Genomic DNA, 24,475 nt, shown 5'->3' on the forward strand with positions numbered 1-24,475 from the left:
CAGGGTTGCAGAGGGGATGCCTACTCTTGCTACGAAATCCGGGGAGTTGCAGTTTATTGAGGCAGAGAAAACCTCGTAAAAATACAACTCCCATTACTCCCGAGCATTGAGCCAGTCAAACAAAGCGCACTGCCCACATTCCAGAATGTATTGGCACCGCGGGGAAGGTCTCCTTTAAGGCGGGGAAAGGAGAGGCGCCGCCGTAGCGGGCGGGGCTAGTGACGGCAACCAGGAGCGAGTCCTATTGGCAAGAGGAGCGGGAGCGGGAGGAGCCAAGCTCACCTTCTCCCATCCTGGGTCTTAGCGCCCGGCGGCTCAAGAATGGCGGGGAAGTGGGGCAGCTGCGGACGCGCCCTGAACAGCCCGTGGCCCTCGCTGCTCCGTGAGTCCCTCGCGTGGCTCTCCCTTTGAGTCGGGCAGCCTAAGTGCAGCTTGTCTCCACTTAAAACTACCACGGCTCAATGCTAAGGGATCCTGGGAGATATAGTTTAACAAGCCTCACCTGCCAAAGAGGACTCTGCCTCACCAAACTACACATTCCAGGTTTCCAGGGCATTGAGCCACGGAAATTAATGTTGTGTCCAACTGCATTAGGTGTACAGTGTAGAGATGCACCCCTTAAGCTCTTGTCCAAAAGGCTTGGGTTTTTTTTTTCCGGGAAGGAGGGTCTTTTGAATGCTTATATATAGGTTGCTGTGAGTTTTCCGGGCTGAATGGCCATGTTCCAGCAGCATTATCTCCTGACGTTTCGGCCACATCTATGGCAGGCATCCTAAAAGTTTGTAAGGTCTGTTGGAAACTGTGCAAGTGGGGTTTATATATCTGTGGAAATTCCAGAGTGGGAGAAAGAACTGTTGGAGGCAAGTGTGAATGTTGCAGTTGGCCGCCTTGATTAGCATCGAATAGCATCGAAGAGTTATAATGAGGAAAAAGGATCTCCACTGGAACTTTATCAGCAATCCTTGTTTCCACAAGAAGCCAAATTTTTCAAAATCCAGTCATCACAGGGGACAGAAAGTGAGGTGAGATCTTCTGAACAGGGGCACAGCAAGCAAAACAAACACCACAGGGGTGTTTTTGTATGTATGCATATATAAAAAGCTCTGGATAGCATAGGGAAAGGTTAATACCCCTGGTGTTTGTTTTGCTGCCTGTTCCCCTGTTAAATAATAATAATAATAATAATAATAATAATAATAATAATAATAATAATTGTATTGGAGAATGAGCATGCAAAGATACTGTGGGACTTCCGAATCCAGACTGACAAAGTTCTGGAACACAACACACTAGACATCACAGTTGTGGAAAAGAAAAAGGTTTGGATCATTGATGTTGCCATCCCAGGTGACAGTCGCATTGACGAAAAACAACAGGAAAAACTCAGCCGCTATTGGGACCTCAAGATTGAACTTCAAAGACTCTGACAGAAACCAGTACAGGTGGTCCCGGTAGTGGGCACACTGGGTGCCGTGCCAAAAGATCTCAGCCGGCATTTGGAAACAATAGACATTGACAAAATCACGATCTGCCAACTGCAAAAGGCCACCCTGCTGGGATCTGCACGCATCATCCGAAAATACATCACACAGTCTTAGACACTTGGGAAGTGTTCGACTTGTGATATTGTGATACGAAATCCAGCATATCTATCTTGTTTGCTGTGTCATAATAATAATAATAATAATAATAATAATAATAATAATAATAATAATAATAACAACAACTTAATTTTTATACCCTGCCACCATCTCCCCGAAGGGATTTGGGGCGGCTTACATATGGGACAGAAAGTCCAACACACATAAAAGCAAACAATCAATTAAAGCAAAATCACCATTAAAATAAAATAATATCGTAGAATACAACAATCTTTATAAAAAACAATGACCATAATTACAAAAATGGGCATGACCAGGCTATAAAAGGGTTGGGCATGGGATAGTGCAAAACAACGTACGATAAGACTGGGGAAATTGATTTTTTTTCCTGAGAAACTGCAAGTCGCTTCTGGTGTGAGAGAATTGGCTGTCTGCAAGGACAGCTGGATGTTTGATGTTTTACCATCCTGACAGGGGGCTTCTCATGTCCCCGCTCGAGGAGCTGGAACTAACAGATGGGAGCTCACTCTGTTCTCCCCGGATTCGAACCACAGACCTGTTGGTTAGCAGTCTTGCTGGCACAAGAGTTTGACCCATTGCATCACCGGGGGATCTGGGAAAATGGATGAGGTGCAGAGACCAGAGTACTATCTGGCCACCTAGAGACTGGGCATTTATAACTAGGGACTAATCGTTCTCAAATGCTTGCTGGAACAACCAGATTTTCAAAAGATTTCACCTCACTTTCCGTCCCTCTGATAACTGAATTATGAAAAAATTGGCATGTTGTGGAAACAAGGATTGGAGATAAAGCTTCAGTGGAGACCCCCTTTCCCCATAAAAACTCTTTCAGGAGTGCATTTCCCTTCTTAGGAGCAGTAAGTTCGATGTTTGTTGCTCAGTGCTTTCACCACCGTGGCCCATAATTTTGACCTTGTGATTTTTCACCTTTTTAATAAATGGTATTTGGGGGCCTGTGTAGTGTAGTGGTTTTGAGCTCTGATAAAGGCAGAGTTTTAAACCTGGCAAGCCTATTTTCACCTGTAACCAGGCCTCAAGTCCCAGTGTTTTTTTTTCTTGCCCTCTCCCCAACCTTTCTTGATTTCCCATTTATTGCTTTATTTATTTTCAAAGTATTTTATGTCACCTGATTTCTTACAATATCAGGTCATCATGCAAATCTCAGTTCCTTGATAACATGAACCAGTATTACCTGTGTAATCCTGTACAATTCAGTTTTCACCAATCAATGTTTAAATGACTTATAAAAATGATTTATTTAATCTGGAGGTTGTTAACATTTGTGATGTTCAAGTAGTGCTTTTTTTTAGGTAACTGTTATGGTCAACCTTCTCAAATGGTCCATGGGCAATTTCTTAGAAAATGTGACATTAAATTAAAATGCAGAACATTAGCTGGTTTGCCTGAAGTTAGGAACAAAGTGTAAGTACAACACTCCCAACTGTAAATATATATTGTCTTGTTTTTAAAAAAAATATGCTTCATGATGAAATCTCATTGCGAACATTCTCAAAAAGAATGACAATTTGAGGATCACAATAGATTTCTTTCGGTATAAGGTGTTGCAGAAGAGATTGGTATCACAGAAGTGGTATTAACAAAATGTAGCACATCACAAAGAAATATAAGCACCCCTATATTAAATTCCTGTAAGACTACAAGCATTACTACATCTTGGGGCAGACATTCCTATTGATTTATTCTGCATTGTCTGAAGTTGATCAATTCCAGTGTTACCTGAAATCTAATTTTAAGAAATAAACCTCCTTGTACTTGCAACATTCCAAAGTTATACTTTCCTTGTTAGATCCCATTAGTTGTTAACTCTCTTTTTCTTAAAATAAAGTAAAAATGCCAAATGCTGGAATATTTCCTCATTACACATTTAGACTACATTTCTTAGACTAGTATTACTTGCCCCAAAAAACTCCATGAAATTTATGTATAATAGACTCTCAGTTAACCAGAACTCAAGCAACTGGAAAATAATCGAAGAATTAATACTGTATTCACAAAACTGTTTTCATAATACAATAAAACTGTGTTACATCAAGTCAAGTTTGTTTTTATTTGTCGTTATTTGTTTTTAATTACCGTATTTTAATATAAATATAAGTCAGTGTAAAGTTTATGGTATGGTATAGTATTACCATATATACTTGATTATAAGCCTAGCTTTTCAGTCCCTTTTTAGGGCTGCAAAAGCCCCCCTTGGCTTATATTCAAGTGAGGGTTCTGCTCGGCTTATATTCAGGTTGGCTTATACTCGAGTATAGTAATCAGAGTTGGACGGTCTTATTTTAAATTACAGTTTTATGTAAATATTCAAAAAACATTTAACCTACTGATGCCTCAACTAATGTAATTTTATTGGTATTTTACCAGTAACTTATGCATTTTCCACCCTCGTCTTATACTCGAGTCAATAAGTTTTCTCAGTTTTTTGTGATAAAATTAGGTGCCTCATCTTATATTTTTAATAGTAACTCAAGCAACCAGAAATTACATTTATTTGGTACCCACCAATTCCTATGGGTGCCAGTTAACTGAGAGTCTACTATAGTTCCTATAAGTCAATAATTAATGTGAAAGTAAACACACACACACATCCTATTAAGGCTTATGCACCCATTGTGTGAATAGTGTGAAAGAAGCTGCGTACTGAAAATTGTTTAGAGTTTTGGCAAATACCTTTTTTCTATGAATATTTTTTTATTGTACATCTACATTATTGTGTGCTTGTAGATCCTAGTTGTGTTGTCAACCACCTGATTTAATAAAACTATTGGTGTTTAGGTCATTTGCCAAACAACGATTCAGCACTTGGCAATCTACAGTGGATCCAAAGGAGATGAAGAAATTCCAGCTCTTGGCTCATAAATGGTGGGATGAACAAGGACAATATGCAGCCCTTCATTCTATGAATGACATTAGAGTGCCTTTTATTCGGTAATATTTTAAAATATGCCTGTCTTTACAAACTTCTGCCAAGAATCTGAAATATTAGGAAGTGTCAACTTTTGGATCACTTTGCTACCTTTGCTAAACTTAAATTTTTAATTGAGCACAAAATTATGATAATTGAAACTGTATGATTTGCTGATGGACTAAATAATGTAACAATACAGTGTTTTTTACATGTTGATTTAGAAGCCAGTGCTATGGAATTGAGTAATTTATTCCTATGTATGGTCAATCCCCTTTATCCACAGATTTATCCATGGATTCAACCACCGACATCTTGAAAATATTCCAGAAAAGAAAATCCAAAAAGCAAACCTTGGTTTGCCATTTTATATAAGAGGCACGATTTTAGTATGCTATTGCATATGATGGGACTAGAGAATCATGGATTTGGGTATTCATGGGGGGGGGGGGGGTGGTGAGATTTTGATACTATGCCAATATATTTAAATGTATTTGATCCACTATACATCCCTTATTTTGAAACCATTTAATTAAATATTATTTGTTTTTCATTTTGTGTCAGAGATTCTGCTTTGAATTTGAGAAATGACCCCCATCTGGGAAGCCCTCTTTCTGGCATGAAGATCCTGGATGTTGGTTGTGGCGGTGGATTGCTTACTGAAGTGAGTGGGTGATTTGGCTGGTGATTAGTAACTTTTATTTATTGGAAGCACGAGAGCTTTGAATTGTATGTGCTTCAAACCCCTGGTTTCTCTTCTGCTGCAGTAGCATCCTTTTGTCTGTTTAGCTTTGCACACTTTGATCAATATACTTTGGCCAGGGAAGTTCGTGCCTGTCAATGCAATTTCAGTGCAGTATATTACAAGTAAGTGTGGCATGAACGGGATGAACCTGGAGCACAATACAGGCAGTCCCAGAATTACAAACATCTGACATAAAATAGCTCATAGTTAAGTATGGGGATGAGACAACAGCAAGTGGGAGAAATCTACCCATAAAAAAGGAAATTTACTCCTGAAAGAGTTATCATGGGGAAAAGATATTTCAACTGAAGCTTTAGCACCAATCCTTGTTTCCACAACAAGTCAATTTTTTCAAAATTCAATTATCACAGGGATAGAAGGTGAGGTGAAATCATCTGAACAGGGACACAGACAGCAAAACAAACTCCACAGGGGTATTATCCCTTATCTATGCTGTCCAAAGCTAAACAAATAGATATTTTTGGCTGGAGTTATGCTTAAAAATGTACCTGTTCTCTCTTACATCCAAATTCAGCTTAAGCACAAACTTACATAACACATCTTGTTTGTAACTTGGGGGCTGTCTGTACTGCAGCTGGATTATGTTGCTGAAGTAGACAATCCCTATGTTGCTAATACAAGTAAGATGTAAACCAACTGGAGAGCAGAGGCCCATTTACACAACATTATTATGGCTCTAGATTCCATTTCAATTGCATGGCAATGTCCCATGAATTTGCCATTGAAGGTAAAGCATTTGGACTTTTCTGTTGGCAGTTCTAGAGCCTCATCAGACTTCAAGGAGCTGCAGAGAGACAAAGGGGTTAAACCCTTGTGCCAGCTGATCTACTGACCTGAAGATCTGAAGGTCAGCGGTTTGAGCTCTTGTCTGTCAGCCCCAGCTTCCAATGCAGGGACATGAGAGAAGCCTCCCACAGGATGGTAACACATCCGGGCGTCCTCTGGGCAACGTCTTTATAGACAGCCGATTCTTTCACACCAGAAGCAACTTGCAGTATATTCTCAATTCTGACATGATAAAAAAAATCAAACTTCAAATGTCAGTGTTCTATAAGACGTTGCCATGACAGTTAAAGTGGAATATAACGCAACAGTTGCATAGTGTGAAAAGGTCTCTGGTTTGAATGTTTACACCTGTTATGTGCAATGAGAGCAAAGTAATATTTTGCAGAGGAGAAAACAAGTAGATAGAAAGAGTGACAAACCCTACTGTTTTCTTCCTAGTGCTCTATCAACAGGGCTTAAGAAAGGTTGGTACGCTGTGACATAATAATATCATTCCCCCGTCTGTTATGTAACTTTTCAGCTGATTAGGAAACATTTTCTGTGTTCTTATAGCAGATAACAGCATATATGTTTATTATAGCCCCTAGGCAGACTTGGAGCTTCAGTTACTGGAATTGATCCCCTGGAAGACAACATTAGAACAGCAGAAGTACATGCAGCGTTTGACCCAGACCTAGCAAAGAGAATACAGTACAAATCCTGTGCGCTGGAGGATATTGTAGAAGAGGCATCAGAACAATTTGACATTGTTGTTGCTTCTGAAGTAGTGGAACATGTGGCTGATGTGGAAACATTCCTCAAGTGTTGTGGTGATGTGTTAAAAGTGAGTTCAGCAATTTTAAGGAAAAGAACCCATTCATGTGCATCTCCTTCTTGTCCTCCTCATGCTCTACATTCTTGGATAAATGGCTGGTGGAGAAAAAAAAAGAGGTCTTCCTACCTAGATTTGTTCTGATACAGATCCAGCTATTATGATTATGATTATTCCCTCCTTATGTTACCTTTTTCTGATAATTCAGTGTCTAGCTAAATACTATATTTGTTTAAAAAGATGGTTGCAATTTTTCCTGGATTTTTATTTTTTGTTAGAAGGTAAAGAGAAGGGATCGCAATAAAATTATAAATTACTAGAAATAGTAAATAAATGACAAAAACATACAGTTGGTCTTCCATATCCACAGTTTCTGCATCCATGGATTTGACTATCCATGGCTTTAAAATATTCCAGGTTAGCTCTAAGTAAGTTAATTACTAAAATATCCCATATAGCCATTTCAAAACAAGTAATATGAATATAGCTGAAATTGAAAGTATGTATTTTAAACTCATGTCCTGTGTTTTGGTCTCTATCCTGTGGGATTAATGTGTATTTCATAGAAATGCTTTGATAAGTTTCTTTTATGGTTTTTAGTTTGGGTGTTTGTAGAAGGTTTATAGTATTTGTGTGTTTTTGACTGTGCAGTGACCAACCTCAGGTTATAGGGAGAGGTGGGTAAGAAATTCAGTTGTTGTTGTTGTTGTTGTTGTTGTTGTTATCAGCATCAAAGATCCCTGTGGCTGCAGTATAAATATTAAGTGGCCTATTTTGGGGGTGGGTGGGGTCTTGAAATTCACAGTGCAACTATTATCTGTAATACAAAATGTTCAACATCTTCATTAACTTGTAGGGTTTTTGTTTTGTTTTCAGGAACAACTGTGATTGTTAAAAGATTTTAAGTGGTCCTAAACATAGGGCACAGGTGTGTCCTTACTAAAAAAAATTCTCAGAGGTGATTTTGGCCCAACCCATGCAGATATATTTAACTATGACTATAATGTTCAGTTGCTAAGTTTGCTTTAACAGTAGCACAGTCTTCACCACATATATTCAAAAGTAGGTGTTATTGACCTCAGTAATGTTTCTCCCTAGAGATTATGTACAGTGGCAGTTTAATTATCTTTTTTCTAACTGGAAAGATGGCCCTCATTGTAAGTGGCCTGCAGGCTTTTAAAAATAGTTCATTAGTTTAATTTTTAAAATCCTGTGAATGATAGGTGCACTTTTGTTTGGGGAAGGCTTTTTGTCTCAATTCTTGTAAGTTGGTGTGTTATCTAACATTTAAGTGCTTCATCCGAAAGAATTTTATTTGTATGCAAATTTAGTCAATGTAAACGTGTACTAGTACTATTAAGATAGTTTAATATTCAGTAACTACAATTATAATTTTAACACTTTCTCATAAAGCATCATTGGGTTCCTGGGGTGGGTCTAGTTGCCACTCTTATTCCCCATAGACCCAATGGGAGCTGTATACCTTCAATCTTTTCTTTCAGTTTTTTTTTCAGTTCTGGAATTGGCATAATGACTGCTGCTCAGTGTATCATGGATAAACAACTAACTCACAATCCAACTTTTCATGTTTCTTTCCCCAAAATTAGCCCGAAGGCTCTCTGTTTATTACCACAATCAACAAAACACAGTTGTCCTATATTTTTGGCATTCTGGTTGCTGAGAGGGTTCTGGGCATTGTTCCAGCAGGCACCCATGAATGGGAGAAATTCATTGCACCTGAAGAAGTAGAGCGGCTTCTGGAATCAAGTGAGTATCATTTTCCAATGGATGACTTAACAAAATAAATGATTGCTAATTAACCCTGGTGTTTTTGTAGTACAGATTGTGGCATAGAGAAAGCACACTTGAATCAGAGAGCTTTGTAAAATGATAAATTGGGACTGTACACCAACTTTCTCCAAGATTAATTCCCTTGCTGGTTTGGGATGGCAGAAAGTGGAATCCAACACACAAAATTAGGGCAGGCTGGTGTATATGGATTACTCCCCTTGATCCGTAATGTTGATTATCTTGAGAAGGAGAACCCAAACAGTATTCCTTTGTAAGGAAAAAACCCATAATGAGGCAGGAACCAAATGTCTGTTCGTGAACTGACTTCAGTTGAAATATTCTGATTATGTTCTATTAGCGTCAGCTTTTGTTTTGGAATAAATTCTGTATTTCTAATTATATGTAAAGTTGCGTTTATATCATAGATATGTTTTATGTTAACAGAAACAGGTTTTATCTTAAATCCTGCAGAACCCGATCTCCCATTTTTGTCCCACTCCGCATGAACCTGCGGGATAGCAGTTTTTCAATTGGTCCCCTAAACAAGACAACACAAAGTTTTCTCCAATCTCTTCTCATTGCAAGGCTGGGTATGGTCTTAAGGGTCAGAGGAGCATTTTCATCCCCCTTTAACAGCCATTTTGGTGGCCAGAAGTGATGTTTTCACACTACACCGTGGTCGCAATATAATTCCATTTTAATTGCTGCAGTTGCATTCTATGGGATTTTGGATTTGTAGTTTGTTGTGGGATCCCTGGCTGAGAATTCTAAATATTTCCTCCTAAACAATTAACTACAGGATTTATTGAATCATGGAGGTGGAACAGACCACAAGGATCATCTAATTAATTCAACCCCTTGCCATTTTGAAAACCATTCCTTATAGGACATTTTTAAACATTTGGGCCCTCCTTCTCTGGACATGTTCTAGCTTGTCAATATCCTTCTTGAATTGTGATGCTCAGAAATGGGCATAATATTAGTAGTTAGGCCTGCCCAAAGCAGAATAGGGCGGTTCTTTTACTTTCCTTGATCTAGATTCTATACTCCTTTTGATACAACCTAGAATTGCATTGGCTTTTTCAGCTGCCGCATCACACTGTTGACTCATGTTCAGCTTGCGATCTACTAAGAGTCCTAGATTCCTTTCACATGTACTGTTTTCAAGCCAGGTATCACATATCCTATATTTGTGCATTTTGAGTTTTTGTTTTTTCCCCCTAAGTGTAGTACCTTGCATTTCTCCTTGTTGAACTTCATATTTATGGTCTTTCAGTTTCCTATCCAGGGCCTTGTGATCCTTTGTGATGTTCTGAATATGCATTTATGTGTCCTTTTTATACCCTCCACATGATTTCCTTTTTCATAAATGGTGGTCTGTCATCTCTCTTCTCTTATAGATGGCTTTTCGGTCAAGACAGTGAGAGGAATGTTATACAACCCCCTCTTTGGGTCTTGGAGCTGGATTGAAAACACTAGCATCAACTATGCACTTCATGCTGTGAAATCAAGTACACAAGAACACTTGGATCCACATGAAGCATCTCAGGATGTGGAGAAAGAAGAGTCCCAAACAGAAGCTGGTGTCAGAACTGCCGGTTAAAACATGAAGCCAGGATGGCAGTATGAATCTGGAAGGAGTTTGGCATAATGAACCAGTAAAGAAGAAGCAGACTGGTGTTTCATGTGTCTGCTAAACTCACTCTTCATTCTTCACAGTCTTAGAAGCACAAAGATATTAAAGATGACACATCTTGAACAAGAAGTTAGGTGGATGTCTAAAGATTGGGTGTTGTGTGCATGTTATTGGGAAAAGTTTGGATTTTCATGTATTTCTAAAGTCGCTGAATTCCTTTTCTTGTTCAGATTCGGCAGCTTGCCAGTTGTGAAAAACACAACTTATTTTAATATTTCTTAATTAAACTTATGTTTGAATTGTGATATTCTGAAATAGTAACAAGGCTCAGTTGACTGAAAAGACAATTTCTGAAAGACTGCTTGACAGATTCTTTCTTTATGGAAAGATAGAACAAGAAACAGAAATGCCACCATGCGAATAGCATTTCTGAGAATGTTGAAAAGAGGAATCTTGTGATACCCTACCAACTAATTTATTCCAGTGTGAGTTTTTGGGGGATATAGCTTGCTTCTTCAGCTGTACAAGTATATAGAGAAGTGGGGTATGAAAGCTTATGTTGCAACTGTTTAGTTAGTTTTAAAAGTGCCATAAGACTACTTTTTCTTTCTTTTTATTTAAGCAGGCTTACACAGCTTCCTCATGGAAAATCAGGTAACAGGCAGGTATTTTTCATATCTGACAGTTATACCTGCTTTTCCATATATGGTACTTAAATAAAAATAATGTAGAGAAAGAGAAAAGCACAGTACCCCCTGGCACGTTCTTTTGCAACGATTAGGTACCAAAACCTAAAAAGAGGTTTGTTTGCTAATTGGAGAGAGCAGACCAACATAGCTTCCCCAGGGTCATTCACACTACAGAATGATATTACTATTATTGCACTTTCATGACTATGGGATCCTGGGTTTTGTAGTTTGATGAGGATTTGCTTGAGCATTCTGAATAATTCCCCCTCAATAGCAAAGCCATGATTTCATGAGATGCAACCATGGCTGTTAAAGTGAAGTAATAGTGTAATCCAGGCATGGACAAACTTTGGCCCACTGGGTGTTTTGGACTTCAGTTCCCACAATTCCTATCAGTCAGTAAGATAGTTGGGATTTCTGGGAGTTGAAGTCCAAAGCACCTGGAGGGCCACAGTTTGTCCATGCCTGACATAGTTTGTGCAGTGAATGGGACCCTGAAAAGGAGTTCTCTCATATGCCCTCCCTAGTGTTTCTTAATTGCCATGGAGGTATTAAACTTAGGCAAACCTATGGAGGTGGGAATATTGTCCTGGGTTATGTAGGCCTTGCTAAGTTGTAACAAACACTTAATTATGTCTCAAAACAGACTGGTAGCCTCTGCAGTTATCATGACAAGGGAATCTTTGTTCTCTCTTTAGCTGACTCTATTCAACATCTGGTGACTGCATTTTGGATCTGCTGATATTTTTAAACACTTTAAATACAGTCCCATACAAGGCATGTAATAGTACACATGGATACAGATATGATCATAGGCAGATCAGACAAGTCTAAGAATGGGTGCAGACAGTACACTAGATTTGAGCATACAAACACACCCCAGCTCCTACTGAAGCCTATGTATTCTGAGGACTGAAACTGGGATTATATCCAAATTGAGAACCTTTGTCTTTGCGGGAAGTGCATCCTCAGTCTGCAGAAGCAGAATCCGTGTTCTGCCATTTGGCTGTCCAGCATAATTTCTGTCTTGTCTAAACTTCTATCTTGTTTTCCTCATCTGTCTGATAGGAAGCAGTAGCTTAGAACTAAAAACACCTTATTTGTATTTAGATAGAAATGAGAAATAGGGTTGTGTATTAGCAGTACACAGATGGCACAAAATCCCGAAACTCCGTTCTCTTGGTAGTTTCATATATACACTACATAACAGAGGATACTAAACAGAGCGTTGATGTTCTTGTAGACCAGTGGCTACAGACGATGTGGATTCAGAATAGGTCTTCACAGTCATTTACAGAACCACAGTTGGAAAGACAATCATATTCAGCCATGAGTGATCACCCATGAATGATAGATGGCAACTATGCATAGTCAGTTGGGCTGAGAAATTACAACTAGGCTAGGGTTGGGCTTTCAGGTCATGTTGGACTACAACTCCCAGCATTTTCACCATTGGCCTTTCTGGCTAGATGTGATGATAGGCTCAGTCCAAAAACATCTGGTGGGCTGCAGAATTCCTACTCCTGAACCAGCCCACAGTCACCCAGTGGACTTCATGGTAAATATGGATTTTGGCTTGGCTCTTCCAAATGCTAGTGTAGATAATACTTGTTCTCTGGAAGTAATCAAAAATAAAAAAATAGCATTAACCATGTACAATAAATTTCATAGGGGGCCAGCATGATGGAGCAGTTGAAGTGTTGGACTACTATTCTGGAGACCAAGGTTCAAATCCCCACTTTAGCCATGGAAATGCACTGGGTGACCTTGAGCAAGTGTCACTCTCTCAGCCTCAGAAGAAGGCAAGACAAAGTAAAACCTCTGAACATATCCTGCCAAGAAATCTCCAAGGTGACTGTTATCTGGAAATGACTTGAAGGCACACAACAACAACAAGAAATTTAATAAGTGAATATTGTACTCCTTAAATCATACCCAGTTAGATAGAGTAACTGTCTAATTTTCTTAATGGAGTTCTGCTTGATTTGTTAATTATCATGTGTCTATGTTCCCATAACAGTAGTGCTTTCTTAGTCCAGTTATTGATATGAGTTCAATCTAATGGTGGATTCTTAAATAGGTTTGACTGACTTCTGCTAACTTCCTGTCTACAGCTTCAGATGGGAGAAGGAGGCTACTGATGAACGACAAGGCATAGTTGATAGTAGATGATCTGGAGAAAAGACAAAAAGGCCTTGTTTTGTATAAATACAGGAGTAAAAGATTCTAGGTTATTGAGAGCCAGTGTGGTGATTGGGACACGAGGGTTTCAATCCCTGCCAAAGTCCCAGTGGGTGACCTCGGGCAAGTCATTCTCTCAGCCTTACAAAACACTTTGTAAGTTCACTTTAGGGGCATAAATTAGAAATGACTCAATGTTACATAGCAACAAAGTTTATAGGTTACAGTAACGGAAAGAACACATCAATAATGGGAAAACGAATCCATGGAAGTCATAGAACTGGAAGAAACCACAAGAGAGGCTTCTCTTTCTGATTCAAAAATAATTCACAATTGAACCGACCCACAGTGCAGAATGATTGCAGTTTGATATTCCTTTAACTGCCTCGGCCCCATCCTGTGTCATCCTGGGATTTGTAGTTTGTTAGAGGACCAGAGCACTCTGACAGAGAAGGGTCAGACTGCTCTGGTGCTCTAACAAACATCTCACAAAACAATGATGTCAAATTGCTATAACCCTGCAGTGTGGCTGCAAGCTTGGAAGGAAGTAAATAAAAGTGCATCTAGAACTGTAGAACTAATGCAGTGTGACACCACTTTAATTGCTGGCTCAGTGCTATGGAAACCTAGGAGCTATCATTTAGTGAGGCAGAGAAAGCTCAGGCCTTTGTCTAACTCCAACTCCCAGGAGCCTATACCATTGAGCCATGGCTGCTGAAGTGGTGCCAGACTCCTTAACACAGTGGTTCCCAACCTGTGGCCCATGGACCACCAGTGGTCCCCAAGAACTAAAATATGGTCTGTGGCCTCACCATTACTACACTGTTGCAACAAGAGTGACTGGTCTCCCAAAACCCTCTTATAGTGCTGACTACCCATGAAAGGTGCAAAAATAAGCCTCCTGACTGATGCTTCTCCTCCCTTCCCCTGAGCAGGGCCGTTCCATGTGAAGACCTGGTTATGTGAGCAAGCGTTCAAAGAATAAGTTTTGTTGGCTTCGACCCGGTCTGGACTAAGGTTTTTGTGGATGAATGGCTCAAGTATTTTGTATTGTTTTAAAATCTGTATTTAACTGCTTATGTTTTTATTCTTTTGTATTGTTGTGTATTGGCATCGAATTCTGCCAGTTTTGTAAGCTGCCCTGAGTCCCTTCGGGTGAGAAGGGCAGGACAGAAATGATGGAAATAAATAAATAAATGTGGCACCTGGAAGCAGCGGTGCCTTGGTGTCTTTGTTTTTAGGCCTGTTCCCGGGTGTTTTTTGGGGTGCTGATTCAGAAAATTGCATTGGACAGACTACAACAGCTCTAGATTATTAAATATGGTTTTCTGTGGTAAAGCAGATGGCGACTACTGGATGGCATATGTTCTGTGTCAGAAACTAGAACTGATGTGGTCTATCCAATGCAATTTTCTGAATCAGCACCCCAAATAATCAAACCAAATCTACAGTTGACCAAAAACTGATTTGTAACCCTTTTGGTCCCTGGTCAAAAAAAGGTTGGGAACCACTGCCTCAACACTATGTAACAACATTTGGAAAAAAAATCGGTTCCTGCTTTGAAATTATTCTTTCCTGTTTAATTGTCTGGTACTTACTTTGAAAGTCATGGTTATACTCCAGAAACTTTGTTTTTGTGGCTGCAACAAACTATGTTGAATTGGCTGACATTAGAGATAGTCATTGAAAAACTATAGCAAAATGTGATGCAGGATGTCCCGCAAGAAGAGTGCTTTCTCCCACCCTGGACCTTCCACAGATGGACAAACCTCACTTGCCTAGTTTCCAATATGCCTCACAACCGCTGAAGATTCCTGCCATAGATGTGGGCGAAACGTCAGGAGAGAATGCTTCTGGAATGTGACCATACAGTGCTGGAAACTCACAGCAACCCAACTTAATAAACCTTTTCCATGTTTTTATGATAGAACCAATTAGGAAATGACATTCATGACCCAGGAACAAAAATCCTGTTACATAGTGTAATAATCAAGCAGTGTGGAAGGTCTCCTAAAGAGAGTAGCCACACACTACAACTCCCAGAAATCCTTAGCATGGAGCCATGGCAGTTCAAACAGGGTCAAACTGCAATCATTCCACAGTGTAGATGCACCCAAGGGGGGTGGGGGTGGGGCATAAACAACAACAACAAAAATCCTTGAGCACAAAGCCCTGCTCTGCGGACCAGAAGAAGATGCCACCTGAGTCCTTCCCCACGTGACGTGGACGGGGCTATTGCCACGAAGGCTGCAGGGGGAAGAAGGCGAGTCCGCATGAGGCAATGGCGCCAGGAATAGACCGCTCCCTGGCGAATGACCTTCCCCGGTATCCCACCCCCTTTGCGTGTCTGGCGGGTCTGTAGGCCTGGCGTGTGCGTGGGAGCGTGGCCACGCGTGTCGGCGAGGCGAGCCATGACATCACCGGCGGAGACACAAAGCCAAGGGCGGCCGGCGATGGGGAGAAAGAGGATGCTGCTGAGGGCGCAGAAGGGGATGCTGGTGGTGCAGAGCCCTCTCCCGGCTCCCGCCCGTCCCCGCCCCTGCTGAGGCCCAGCCCCAGGCCCAGGGCACCCCAGCCTCCCCGCCCCTCCGCCCCGCAGCATGCCCTGGGGAGTGGGCATCGCCTCGTCGCGCTCCTGCGTGGTGGACCTCAGCCGCAACCAGAGCCTCTGGCGCGGAGGGGCCTCGGAGGAGCACTTCTCCTTTTATGGGGAGCTGGTGGCCTTCCCTCTGCAGGACTACGGCGGGATCATGGCGGGACTGGGGCCCGACTCCTGGTGGAAGAGGACCCTCTACCTCACCGGGGGGGCCCTGCTCGCCGCCGCCGCCTACCTGCTCCACGAGCTCCTGGCCATCAGGTGAGAGAGAAGCAGGAGGAGGAGGAGGACACGCAGGGACTGGCAAAGCCCGCTCTCACCCCCCCCCCCTCTCTCAAGTCCCCATGGATGTATGAGGGGGGAGGGGGAGAGATTGAGGCAGAGCGAGAAAGGGATAGACAGACAGACAGACAGACAGGTAGGTAGATACCAGTCTATATATACATGTGTGTGTGTGTGTGCATTGAGAGAGCTATGTATACGGATATCTATCTGGCCTTCTATCTATATATGGATTGAGATATATCGATATCTATACATATAAATACATATCTATATCTATCTATATCTATCTATCTATCTATCTATATGTATATAGTATATGGATTGAGAGAAAGAGAAAGGACAGGATATATATATATATATACACACACACACAGACAGATATCTACCTGTCTGTCTATCTCTCTCTCTATATATGGATTGAGAGAATATCTATATCTATATATAGCTATATATATCTGTTTATGTATGTATGTATGTATGTATCTATCTATATATATGGATTGTGATATATATCTTCATAAATCTCTCTCTCTCTCTCTCTCTCTATATATATATATATGGATTGACAGAGAGAAAGGGAGAGAGAGATACTGATATTTACCCCCCCTCTCTCTCTATTTATATATATATATATATATATAGAGAGAGAGAGAGAGAGAGAGATCTATCTGTCTATAGATATAGATAGCTATCTCAGAGAGAGAAAGGAAGGAGGATATATATATATATATATATTGGTATCCACCTATCTGTCTGTCTGTCCCATATATAGAGATTGAGAGAGAGAGAAAGGAAGGGGGAAGGGATAGAGCCAGAGAGACCAAAGGCATAAGGGGTAAATATTAGCCCAGCAGTAGGAGAGGGGATTAAAGGAAGGGAGGGAGGGAGGGAAGGAGGGAAGGGAAGAAGAAAGGGAAGGTGTGTAGTCACCACTGGCCATTCTGCATTTGCCCACCAGCCAACTAGCGCAAAAGGGAACCCTCAGCTCCCCCCCCCCCCCATAGGCAATTTCATAGAACTATTATTAGGTAAAGGTAAAGGTTTTCTCCTGACATTAAGTCTAGTTGTGTCCAACTCTGTGGGTTAGTGCTCATCTCCATTTCTAAGCCAAAGAGCCAGCGTTGTCCATAGACTCTTCCAAGGTCATGTGGCTGGCATGCCTGCATGAAACACCGTTACCTTCCCGCCGGAACGGTACCTATAGATCTATCCACATTTGCATGTTTTCGAACTGCTAGGTTGGCAGAAGCTGGGGCTAACAGCAGGTGCTTAACCCGCTACTCAGATTCGAACCACTGACTGAAAGGTCAGCAAGTTCAGCAGCTCAGTGGTTTAATTGGGGGCTCCAGAAATATTATGTTGTTTTTGTGTTTATTTATACCCTGCTTTCTCTCCCCGAAGATGTAGGCAGGCACCTAACCTTGATCTAATAAGAAACCCGTGAACCTCCCCACCAGACAACTGGGTCTCATTTCATCAGTCTGGAAGAGAGCTCTCTCCTCCCCCAAAGGCCATCTAGCCCAATCTCCCTGCCACTGTTAAGACGTAGGCACCCAACCTTGGTCTGATAACCTCCAACCAATTTTAGGCCGCTGTCTGCTAAGAATTGAGACCTTTCAGACAACACCAGGACCTGAGGTGCACCTACGCTGTAGAATTAATGCCGTATCACTGTAATCACTCACTGCTATTAATGGCATTTCAAGTAGTGTCAAACCTCATTACTTCTCCAGTGTAGATGCACCTTTACCTCCCCATAGTTTATTGGCTTTAATTTAATAGAACTGGAAAGGATTCTCAAAAGCCATTTAGTCCAGCCTCCTTGCTATTGCTAAGACATTGGCACCCAACCTTAGTTTAATAACCTCCAAACAATGTTAGGCTTCAGCATCTGAGAACGGGGGCCTTTCTCTAAAAGGTAGTTGGACAACACCGGGACCTGGAACCTGTAACACTTCTCAAGGATCCCTGAGCATATGTAGAGTGAGTTGCTGGCTCTACACTGTAGGATTAATGCAGTTTGACAACCACTTTAATTGCCTATGTCTTCATGCTATGAAATCATGAGAGCTGTAGTTTTGGCCTTCTCTCCCCAAAATTCCTGGTGCCAGTCCAAACTACAACTCCCAGGAATCCATAGCATTGGACCATGGCAGTTAAAGTGGGGTCAAACTACGTTTGTTCTACAGTGCAGATACACCCTTGGACTATGGAAGTGGAGTTTCAAAGGATGGCTTGGACAGTCTTGAATCTTGGCCATCTCTTAGGACAAGGCCTAAGGATTGTACCACTCTGATAATGACAAAGCCCATTGTTTATGTTCAGTTATGTTTTTAACATATTAGAAGTAATATCACATTAATAGATTCATAGTTCTTTAAAGATAGCACATACCTTTAGAGGGAAATTTTGTGGTTACAAATAATAATAATTTGAAATGATGTAGGTAGTCAAATAATATTAGCTAAGCATAAAGTTTCTGTGTCCATTGGGGATTTTTCCCCAACCCCACTGAATGCATAGAAGCTAACCATGAACAGTATCTTGTGGGTATGTCATCTATATGCATCCAGATTCTTTGATCGATTTAAACTGTTCTTAATACATTAAGTGTGATGAGGAATGTGTGTCAGTATTACATTCAGAAGTGAAATAAATCTGTATGCCCGCCAGGAGGGTGGGTGAGATCAAGGCAGAAAGTTTTCCTTGAGATTTTTCATGAGATTGGTAACACTTCCATCAATAATACTGTTTGCATATGACTAGAGCTTTAAAGATGAAACCAAACTCAATTGGATGGGTGGGAATTGCAGTCCAGGGATACCTGGAAGTCCACACATTCAGTTACAGTTACAACCAAGTAATTCACAAAAACCAAATTTGTATTTTTGCTGAAATATTCCCTGTTTATTACCGATCAGTTGAGTTTGGTTTCATCTTTAAAGCTCTAGATTATGTACAGTAAAGAGATCTGAGAAGTTGCTTTTGGACTACAATTCCTAGAATCCCATCCTTTTGTCTTTGTAGTTAAGCTTGCTGTAAATGTCACAAGCAATTCAAAAGGAATATGGGAAATGAAGATTTGTTTTTGAAAAGTTACAGGGATGTGTCCCTTGCAAACTAGGGCCCCTTCCACACAGCTGAATAAAATCCCACATTATCTGCTTTGAACTGGAATATATGGCAGTGTGGACTCAGATATCCCAGTTCAAAGCAGATATTGTGGGATTTTCTGCCTTGATATTCTGGGTTATAGGGCTGTGTGAAAGGGCCCTAGGTCTTGAAGTTAGTAATGCCATACAGCCCTGCTTTTTTATTATTGACATAAAACATGTTAGTTAATAGTGTCTTCAAAGTCTTATTTAGCTGACCAAAACATTTCTACTCAGTGGTTTGATATTGAACATAGATGGAAAAGACCCAAAGATTATTTTGATGAATGCATCCTGATAGCCAAAACAATCTCTTGGGCCTGGCAGGAGCTGACAGATGGATAACTAAGATAGCCGAGGACTCTGTGTGCAAAATGATGTTCCCATATAATATTACATAATCTTAAAGTCAGTTACAAGGTAGGATGCAAAAAATATTTATTGGCCTAATGATGAGAACTAATTCTTATCAAGCACCACAAGGAAAACAAGAACAATCAAAGAAAGGGGGGAAGCATGTCTTTATGCTCTATTTTCAGCAAGCTTGTAGGGTAAATAAGGCGGATTGATCTCTTGGCATGAGCCAAATAAGGAAGAGATTCTTTTAAAAACTGTGGTTAGTCTATATTATACAATATCATTAGCCTCTGAGTGATTTTTCTGTGGTTCTGTGAAGGAAATGGAACATTGCAGCCATTTGTGTGCTCAGTTAATGCTTGGATACCAGTCAAAGCCTGCATTACCTGTCAGGTGGAGAACAGATGGAATCAGAAGCCTTTTTGTTTCTACTCCAAGTCCAAGCATTTAATGATGGTCTGTACCCTTCAGGCCTCTCAAATCTTGGTCACTAGATTGAGCAAATGTTTTGGATCTGGAAACCCAGGATCCCCGAGGATCTATATACGTATCATAGAATCAGTTGGAAGAGACCAGTCCAACCCCCTTTGGCTGTGCAAGAACACATAGCCATATCAGTTCCTAGAGAAATGTGAATGGATAGGTGACATGTCCTCCCAAACCTGCTTTGGGTTTCCCATCAGCATCTGGTTAGAGTGGTCACAGAACTCCTGTACATTTTGTAACTGTGCAGAAGAAGTTTTTTCAGCATTTGTATCTTTTTATGCAAGATCCCTTGCATACTACATGGTTATAGCACTTTGATACCACTTTAACTCCCATGACTTCATTTTAGGCAATCTTGGGATCTGTAATTTCATGAGTTGTTTAGAATTCTCAGCCCAGCAAACTCTCACGAAAGCTCACCAAACTACAAGCCCCAAGATTGTGTAGGATGGAGCCATGGCAGTTTAAGAGGCATCAAAGTGATATAAATGTAATGTGAAAGCGACCCAGCCTACATAACATGATGTTCTCTCTTCCACATAACTGGTAAAAGCACAGAAACCTTCTTCTGCTTGTTATGTGGCCAGCCTTATTTGCTTGGCTACTGGGGAAACAGACAGCTGGACTAGATAGGCTATTGGTTTGATCAAGCAGGCCTCCTTATGTTCATTACCTTGGTGATGTTATAGGAAAGAGTTATGCTATTCAAGAGAACAGTGGATGGCAGAGGGGGAAAGGGCCAAAGGCTGTTCTTGTTTCACTCTAACCAGTTTTGCAGTCTTGTTTAATGCATTTACTTTAATGACTACTGCAAGCTAGAGGCCAATATCCTCTCTCTGTTCCTTGGCATCAATACAAATGTTTACTTTATAGAACTGGACCTGTGTCCTGGTGCAGGATCCTGGAAGTAGTCTGGAGTATATCCATGACAAATATTGTAATCAGGACAATGCATTATGATCTCAGCTTATAAGGAAGGGATTTTCTGTAAGGCCTTGGTTGTAGTGAATGCTTAAGCGGCACCAGAGATGGACTCCTTTCTGTGTGCGTTCAAGTTGTTACTGACTTATGAAGACCCTAAGGTGAATCTATCCTGGGGCTTGCTTGGTAAGATTTGTTCAGAGGGGGCTTCCCTTTGCCTCCCCCTGGGTGGAGGGAGTGTGACTTGCCCAAGCTCATCCAGTGGCTGAAAGGTGATTCAGACTTTGGTCTCCAGAATTGTAGTCCCATGCTCTAACCACTACACTATGCTAGTACCACTGCCCAAATCTCTCAGCTATCATGGCAAGTAAAAAATAGTATCCTTTGAAGTACAAAAGGTATTCATAGTTCTAAGTATATTTGATGTTCAACTTTTGATGATAAGCACTCATGGCCCAAGTGACAGTCACTGAATACAAATACATAATACTTGCCAGTAAGCACTCTGTTGTTGTGTGTGCCTTCAAGTTGTTCCTAACTTATGATGATCGTCACACACTCGCAGCCCCAAGTAGGGGATGGGCTGCAAGGATGCCTGAAATTCTGTTCTAGATAATAATAGTGTTTTATTTGTGCAACACAAGGCAACAAAATGATTGTTCCAATGTCTATTACATTATGCCACTACTGCAAGCTGTTTATGCTGAGATCTTGTTTTTATTCTAACACTAGCTTAGTTACCCAGTGATGCCCGGGTTAGGTATTTTCTAATGCTATTTATTATAAATTATCATTGCTTGTATTTGGATTTTATGAACGGCCCCATTAGAAAATACATAAGGATGTGGATAAACTAGAACTCCCATCAGCACGTGTCATTCCCCCCAAACTGTACCAGTAGTTAAAGTTGGTCATGATGAGTATGTGTGCCTAGTTTGGTCCAGATCCATCATCGGTGGGGTTCACAGTGCTCTCTGGGTGTGGGTGGACTGCAATTCCCATCATCATTCGTCATTGCCCCCCACACCTCAAGCCCCATCAGTATTTAAAGTTGGTCATAGAGGTGTGTGCTCCGTGTGCCAGGTTTGGTCCAGATCCATCATCGATGGGAGTCACAATGCTCATGTGTTTTCTACATACATAGATTAGATACATTAGTGAATGTGATTCCACTGTTAAAAGAATATGTTTTCATCCAAGCAGTCTGAACTTTCAACCCTAGTCTGTGTGACCTCAAGACCCTCACTACTTTATTGATTTCAACTAATGGCAAGCCACTGCTGAGTATACATTGTCCAAGAAAACTGTGTGACACCCATGTAGTTGCCATAAGTTGACAGGTAACTTGAAGGCACATACATACTCACATTCCTTGAACTATGGGGATGATGATAATACTAATTTAAGTTTTTTAGGACTACTGTAAAGATGATTAAGAAAATGACAGCATAAGATAAGCACAATGTAATGACTATATTGTGATATGACTGCAATATATTTGAGGTAAGTGGGAAGGATCATAGCAGACACTCTATATTTCTATATCTGTATCCATAGATATAGATAAAGATAGAGCGATTAACAGGATAATTCACAGAGTCACTCACATCAGCCCAGATGAAGATTAACTCCATAGAAGAAGAGCTTCTCTTTTGTTATACAACTTTGTGGTTTTTAAAAAACATATATCCAGAGGGGAGTGACCAAAATAACCAAAAGTCTGGAAACCATGTCCTGTGAGGAGCAGCTTATGTAGCTGGATATGTTTAACCTGACAAAGAGAAGGTTGAAAGGAGATATAATAGCCATGTTTAGACATTTGAAAGGATATCATATTGAAATTGGGGCAAGATTATTTTCTACTGCTCCAGAGTGAATTATATCTAAACACTAGCCATTTGACAGTGGAATGTGCTGCCTTTGAGTATGGTGGAATCTCCTTTTCTGGAGGTTTTATAACAGGATGAATGGCCATCTATTTTGAGTGATTTGATTGTGTATTTCTACATGGCAGGGAGCTGGGCTGGATGTCTTCCAAGTCTGTTATTCTATATGTATCTAAAACTGTTTGTACCAAGTGAGATTACATAATAATAATAATAATAATAATAATAATAATAATAATAACAACTTTATTCTTATATCCCTCCCACCATCTCCCCGTAGGGACTTGGGGCAGCTTACCGATGGCACAAGGTACCTAAAAGCAACATAAAAGTGAATACATATAAAATACAATAAAATGAAACACATGCAACATATAAAACATCAATTCAGACTCAATCAAGCTGCAATCCTCTAACTGTGGTGATAAATTACTGACACCATGGTCAGGCTGTAAACACTGGAAGAAAATAAGTTCTGGCTGCAGTAATGGAGAGAGGGGATGGGATAAAGTGCAGGATGTGAGTTTACTCATAGGACACCAAGGGGCTAAATATTCTCAAAGGCTTGACTGAAGAGCCACGTCTTCAAGTCCCTATGAATGGAGGACAGTATGGAGGGCAAAGCATAGCCAGCCTTCTTTGTTGGGAGGCACAGTCATGCTTCTAGGTGAGATTTTGGTGGGGAGAGCCAATGATCCCCACTCCATCATGAGACGCTTTGAGGGGTCAGGTCAGAGGAAGGGGAAACTGATGATCTTCCCTGTAGGCTCATAACTTATGTGGTGGGTTAAGTAAAGGTGAAGTTAACAGAAAATTAACATGGATACCAGGAAGTAAATGACTGATGATGGATTAGGGATTCTAGTTTTGTAATTTTCTTTAAATGTTCTTACTGCAAATGTAGGGAAGAGTAGAGAGAAAAACAATACTTTTAAGATGTGTTTGATTCAGTGCAGCTGAAAACACCCCAGGCTTTAACCCAGATTGTCCAAAGTGCTGCACCTATTTTTGGGATAGGATTTGTAATTTAGGACTGATCCTTTAACATTTTAGGTTAAAACCTAGAGAAGATTCTCAGTCTTCTAGAGAAACAGAAATCATGTGCCACTGTCTTGTTTGTTAACTTCTCTTTGAGGGCCCCTCCTGCTTTTGTGCCTGATGTGTAGGATTTCCCTTTCCATTGGGACAAACATAATTTTAAAAATCTACTCATTTGCTATATGAAGGATTAACTAATTGATTGGAAACTCAGTGTGGAAAGTTTTTGGATATTTAAAACTCAATTTCTGCATTGATTTTTTTTCTGGCCAAAAACCCTGAAACAATCCCTAATACGTTAGGTCTGAGTTACAGCTTGGAAGCTTTGCAGGGTCAACTCTAGTTAGAACTTATATGGGAAACTATAAATGAACACCAGGTGCTGTAGGAAATACTTTAGAGCAGTGGTTCTCAACCTGTGGGTCCCCACAGCTGGTAAACTGGTTGGGATTTCTGGGAGTGGTAGGCCAAAACCCCTGGGGACCCATAGGTTGAGAACCACTGCCTTAGAGGAAGGAAATGGCAAAAACATTTTGCCTAAGGAAA

General features: G+C 40.7%; 2 protein-coding genes across 4 annotated transcripts in view; both read left to right on the forward strand.

Moving 5' to 3' along the window:
* Window positions 1-243: 243 nt before the first annotated feature.
* coq3 (coenzyme Q3, methyltransferase) lies at window positions 244-10,643 on the forward strand. 2 transcript variants are annotated; one of them, XM_003215514.4, is made up of 7 exons: window positions 244-382; window positions 2,933-3,044; window positions 4,419-4,571; window positions 5,113-5,212; window positions 6,681-6,923; window positions 8,519-8,678; window positions 10,103-10,643. In XM_003215514.4, exons 1-7 carry the CDS (start codon window positions 322-324, stop codon window positions 10,303-10,305), a joined length of 1,032 nt encoding a protein of 343 aa, XP_003215562.2. In that variant the 5' UTR covers window positions 244-321; the 3' UTR covers window positions 10,306-10,643. The 2 variants fall into 2 exon arrangements, with proteins under 2 accessions (XP_003215562.2, XP_062836529.1); XM_062980459.1 differs by lacking the exon at window positions 244-382 and adding an exon at window positions 416-787.
* A 4,681-nt stretch (window positions 10,644-15,324) lies between these two features.
* faxc (failed axon connections homolog, metaxin like GST domain containing) overlaps window positions 15,325-24,475 on the forward strand; it is a 46,330-nt gene continuing 37,179 nt past the window's right edge. The window contains exon 1 of one of the 2 annotated variants that reach the window (XM_062980448.1): window positions 15,325-16,065. In XM_062980448.1, the coding sequence (XP_062836518.1) occupies window positions 15,809-16,065 (257 nt within the window). In that variant the 5' untranslated portion in view covers window positions 15,325-15,808. The other variant, XM_062980455.1, reaches the window with a different exon arrangement.

This window comes from Anolis carolinensis, chromosome 1 (assembly GCF_035594765.1).
Source record: "Anolis carolinensis isolate JA03-04 chromosome 1, rAnoCar3.1.pri, whole genome shotgun sequence".
Taxonomy (NCBI): Eukaryota; Metazoa; Chordata; class Lepidosauria; order Squamata; family Dactyloidae; genus Anolis; species Anolis carolinensis.